Here is a 5,573-nt window from a genome sequence, read left to right on the forward strand (position 1 = left end):
TTTAATCTCAGTGGCTCAGTGGATGATTGACATGCGCATTAAAGTTTTCCACCCACTTTTCAGCCAATCAGGAGCGAGGGGCGGGTCTTCACGCTAATCTTTACAAAATGGCGACTGTTGTTGTTTTGCCGCAGGGTCAGTGAATAAATCCGTTTTTCATTTCAATCGTTTTCTGCACTCGTTTGCAGAAACAGCACGAAAAAAACGCAAAGTGTCCCGAGGGTCGACTCCGAGTGGGCTGAGATGAAAGGTAAAGAGCGGTCGCCGATTAAAAAACGCTCCCGGGCCTTGGACGATATTCGAGACAGGGGAGGATGCCACCCGACCAGCAAGAAAATGGGGGCTCTGTCCGTTTCCAGCGGGAGTAATAATGGAAATAGTTCGACGAAGAGCGACGGCGGCTCGACGAGACGGAGCCTGCTCGGTGAGAAAAGAGACAGAGACTTCGACGGTCACAGTCGGACTGGAAATAATCACAGCTGTCAGTCTGCAGCCGCTAGCTCCGTGGGTAAGAACCACAACCTGAGCCTGACACTGGATTTAGCCGCGCCGAGGACCACTTCGCGGGGAGAGCAGCGCGTCCAGCCGCCCAGCACCGAGAGTGAGTACAAAACGCTCAAAATCAGCGACCTCGGCACCCAGCTGAGCGACGAAGACATAGAGGACGGACTGTTTCATGAATTTAAAAAATTCGGAGACGTGAGCGTCAAGATAAGCCGCAGCAACGACGAGCGGATAGCGTTCGTGAATTTCAGGAAGCCGGAGGACGCCAGAGCGGCTAAACACGCCAGAGGCCGGCTGGTGCTGTACGACCGGCCGCTGAAGATCGAGGCGGTGTACATCAACAGGAGGAGAAGCCGTTCCCCCGTGGAGAGAGACTTGTACGGTGCAGCTCAGAGCCACAGACATTTGCAGAGACCCCTGTCGCCCACTGGGCTCGGATACAGAGACTACCGGCTGCAGCAGCTGGCCCTGGGACGGCTCCCTCCGCCCCCTCCGCCCCCTTTACCCAGAGAGCTGGAGCGGGACCGGGAGTTCGCCCTGTTTGAAGCCAGGGCTCGTCCCGCCTTCATTGCAGAGCGAGCAGCTTTTCGTGAAGAGGATTTTATTTCTCCAGAAGATGACCAAAGAGCTAATAGGACGTTGTTTTTAGGCAACCTGGACATATCTGTTACAGAAGCAGACCTGAGGAGGGCTTTTGACCGGTTTGGGGTCATAACTGAAGTGGACATTAAGAGACCTACACGGGGACAAACCAGCACATATGGATTTCTGAAATTTGAGAACCTTGATATGGCTCACCGTGCTAAGCTTAGTATGTCTGGCAAAATAGTGGGCCGCAACCCTATAAAGATAGGCTATGGAAAAGCAACACCCACCACCCGTCTGTGGGTGGGTGGACTCGGACCATGGGTTCCATTAGCCGCCTTGGCAAGAGAGTTTGATCGCTTTGGCACTATAAGGACCATAGACTATAGAAAGGGGGACACTTGGGCCTACATTCAGTATGAAAGTTTAGATGCTGCACAAGCTGCTTGCACACACATGAGGGGCTTCCCGCTGGGAGGCCCAGAGAGACGACTCAGAGTGGACTTTGCAGACACCGAACATCGTTACCAGCAGCAGTTCCTGCAGCCTCTCCCCATACCACCGTTTGACATGGTGGCAGAGTCATTTGTCCACCGTGCCACACCTGAACCTCTGAGGGTCAGGGAACGGACTCCACCGCCGCTTCACTTCAGGGAGAGAGAGCTTTTTCCTGGCACTGAGTGGCCCAACCCAGCTATTCGTGAACGGGTACGTGCCTCACCCTTTGAGCCTCTAGAACATTTGGAACGTGAGCGGCGGACTCGGGAGCCCTGGTCTTTGGAACGAGAGCTACAGGGCAGAGAACCTGCACGCAAGCGGCGTGTAATGGAGGATGGGAGGCATATAGACCACTCCCCTGACAGCACTGAGAGGACAGTAAGACGTAGACGTGCTTCTCCAGATGGCAGCCCTGGAGGCAGCAGCAGAGATGGAGGGCGCTTCAGTGACTCAGAACGCCCTTTGAGGGGTGAGAGAGCCTCCCCAGCCCGAGAGCGTCACACTAGCCTGGAAAGAAGTGGGGCTGAACGGAGACTAAAAAGCCAGAGTCTCTCTGACAAGGGGCCCTCAAGCAACACCATTTCAGCAGTTGGAGAGCGCAAGCGCAAAGCAGGCGATGGTGGCAAAGGGCCAGCCAAGAGAGAACGTTCTGAGAGCAGCTCCAAGGGGGGCCAGCCGTCCAAGCCGGATGGCACAAAACTCAGTTTGGCTTGGCACGGCATGCTGCTGCTGAAGAACAGCAACTTCCCAGCCAACATGCACCTGCTGGAGGGTGACCACAACGTAGCCAGCGACCTGCTTGTCGACAGCACGACCGGGAGGCAGGTGAGCGAGCTAAAGATCACGCAGCGTCTCCGTCTGGACCAACCCAAGCTCGACGAGGTGTCCCGGCGCATCAAGGTGGCAGGTCCCGGCGGCTACGCCATCCTGATGGCAGTTCCTGGAACCACCGAGGATACATCTTCATCCGACCCTGCAGCATCAACCCAGCGGCCGCTTCGTAACCTGGTGTCCTACCTCAACCAAAAACAAGCAGCTGGAGTCATCAGCCTGCCTGTGGGAGGGAGCAGAGATAAAGACAACACGGGGGTTCTTCATGCTTTCCCTCCCTGTGATTTCTCCCAGCAGTTCCTGGATTCCTCTGCCAAAGCTCTGGCAAAAAGTGAAGAGGACTATCTGGTCATGATTGTGGTTCGTGGAGCATCTTAAAAAAAAATCACAATACACTAAGTTCAAGTGGAATAAAAAAAAAAATCTGCTGTATGTCAGTATCTATTGCATGCTGTGTGTTCTGCATCATGGGGTACACTAGTATGGTTCTTGAGTGTTTGTATGTTGCCATGTAATCCACTAAAAGGACAAACAGTGCCCTCCTGCAAAACTAAAAGGGTGTGTGTTTTTGAAATTCCTTTTCCAAGGGTGTATGAATTGTTCACAGAGTTGCAAACCTGCAGTAAGTCAGCCGGAATACTGTAAAATGGTTAAATATAAGCAGTATTTGAGGAATTTAAAGTCGTCAGTTTAATTCCAGTTTAAATTCTGAACAGATAAAACATACAAAACATTGTTTGCTTCATGTAAAGGTTAAAAACCTTAACTGTCCAATTCTGTTACAACAAATAAACAAAAATTTGAAATGGAAGGAGTAGACACAATAACACCTCCATTGTAATGAAACCACAAACAACTACAGTGTTGACTAGTAATGGAAATGATTAACAAATTCGAATTTGTTTCTGGGCTATTATAGTATTATATTGGAATATACTGTACAGGTGGTTTTACTGTGTCAGTCTCCTTTCAAGGTATTTACACAAGAGGAATCAAAAGACTTCCTTTCTCAAAGCTTTGCATTACAGTGCAATAATATGTTGACTATTATGACTTTTTGATGGATGGAGACAAATGTGAGCATGACAGTTTTCAATTTAAGGTATTAATAGAAGGTGTAGAGAATGGAGAAAAAAACCTTGGTGACATTTTGAAGGTCAAAACATCACACAACTCTTCCAGTGAACCACACCCCATTTACCAAATGATGTCCTGTCTCAGATATATTCCTATGCTAGCAAAGTAGCATAAAAACTCTGATGAATGGGGTGTGTTTGTGCTGAAAAAAGAGTTGTGTGATGTGTTTTCATTTTCATGCAGCTCTCTGCGGTCTGCCTGTGTGCACTTCTCAAATTTGCTAAATGTAAAGGTCAAAATTTAAAAGTTCTCTTAGACACAGGTCAAACGTTTCAGTTAGCTATGCTCTGAAAAGGTTACAAGTTATGTTGAGGTTCATTGTTTGGATTTGAGTGCGTTTGTGTTGTGTTCCTCAGACTTTGAACACCAAATTGCAAGATAGACAATGTAAACTAAATTGTCATGTCAACTCTGTGTGGAATGCCGAATACTAACAGATATGAAACCTTCGCCCAGGGAACAGCCCATAACAGGATAGCTTTGTAAAGCAAATACTAACACCTTTTTTTCCCATATTTTTTTACTTAATATTCTATTTTGTGCATCCCTACCTTAGAAATGGTTGTGCAACGATCAAACTACATTAGTAACGGATAAAAAGCTTAGAGGGTATTGTGTTATTTGACATTCTGTTTGATTATTTCCCTGAAACTAGTAGTTCCACCAAGAATAATCAGAATCGGGAATATGCTGGTACCATGTAACAAACCTGCTATTTGTTCAGTAAGTAGGTCTGTGCAGTTTTAGAGTTTTAGAGGTACCTTAACAGTTAATAATTTAAATTTTAGAGGGCTAAATTTGTCAGTATTTCACTCATGCTTGCCAACATTTTTTCCCAAGGCCTACTTACCCTGTTTTGTTTTGCCATCATATGTTTTGTCATGCAGTAGTAACCCACCGTGAATTATGATTTGCTGAGTTTTGGTTTAACATGTATTGAAAACAGTCACATGTGGGAAAACTGTTGTACGTGTGAACACCACACCCACTGCAACTTTTGGACTCCTGAGGAGACGAATGCAGAGCTGCAAACCTCTGCAGAGAAGGCAACCTAGTGTTTGTGAGTCCTCACTGATGAGGCAGCTTTTAAGTTGTGTAGCCCATCCGCACCTGTGATGACTTCTGTTTTAAATGGAAAATTGAGCAATGTACACTTTGATGTCATGGGGAAGGAAAATCCGTAGAGCCCGTGCGAACCTGTTCACATACCTGCAAGTGCGTTTGGGCACTTAATGTGACCGATTATCAATAAATTGTTCATTTGAAGGGAAACCTGTTTCTTCGATGGAAGTGAATTGAAGAAACAAGCTGACATGCCTTATTGTGTTTCGAAGGAGTTGTCACTTGAAATTTTGTTTCCGCACACAAGAGGGGAGACAATTTGCAGTGTGTTTTAGCACCAGTGAAGAGAGACCCCTGTTTCGTGTGAGGATCGCTGTTTGCTTACAGGCCAGTTCTGAGCTCCTAAGTTGCCCGTCATAAATTACTTTCCTCCCTCATGATCCCCTGTTATGTCCTCAACTGTTCCTGTCGGCATGCGAACACCTGATCAGGACCGAGGAGCCTCGGCTGCCCCTTGTTTTACAGCCAGAGTCCAGTGTGCAGTGTGAAACAGTGGCAGAGGCATTCAGCGGTGCAGTTTGGGAAGCGAGGGCCGGAGCAAAGAGCAGCAGCACACGCCTGTATCCTGTTCTTTCCTGTGGTCATTACTCAAAACGTTTCATGCGCATTGTTCCCGGTTCTGAATAGGAGACGAGGGAAGCTCCATCACCGGCCGTCACACACTCCGCTCGGGAGATTGTGGGTGACACTGAAATTTCCATAGCATCTCCAGTTCAAGCTGTCTCACTGCAGAGGCCAAGCTGAACCACTGGGCTCATTTGTCTTTATTGTACTTTGCCCAGTTATGATTTGATTTGACTTAATGATTGAATCAGGGAAGAGGATTGGTCCGAGCCTGAGCTAGGAATATTGTTGACCCCCGTCTTTGTGCTCTCCTCTGATTGAACCCTCTCCGA

General features: G+C 47.9%; 1 protein-coding gene across 1 annotated transcript; it reads left to right on the forward strand.

The window, feature by feature from the left end:
* The first annotated feature begins 92 nt into the window (after window positions 1-92).
* Window positions 93-4,827, forward strand: rbm15 (RNA binding motif protein 15). The gene has a single exon (XM_023292512.3). The coding sequence runs from the start codon at window positions 244-246 to the stop codon at window positions 2,794-2,796; it is 2,553 nt and encodes an 850-aa protein (XP_023148280.1). The 5' UTR covers window positions 93-243; the 3' UTR covers window positions 2,797-4,827.
* Window positions 4,828-5,573: the final 746 nt, after the last annotated feature.

Source organism: Amphiprion ocellaris, chromosome 8 (assembly GCF_022539595.1).
Source record: "Amphiprion ocellaris isolate individual 3 ecotype Okinawa chromosome 8, ASM2253959v1, whole genome shotgun sequence".
In the NCBI taxonomy this organism is placed as follows: domain Eukaryota; kingdom Metazoa; phylum Chordata; class Actinopteri; family Pomacentridae; genus Amphiprion; species Amphiprion ocellaris.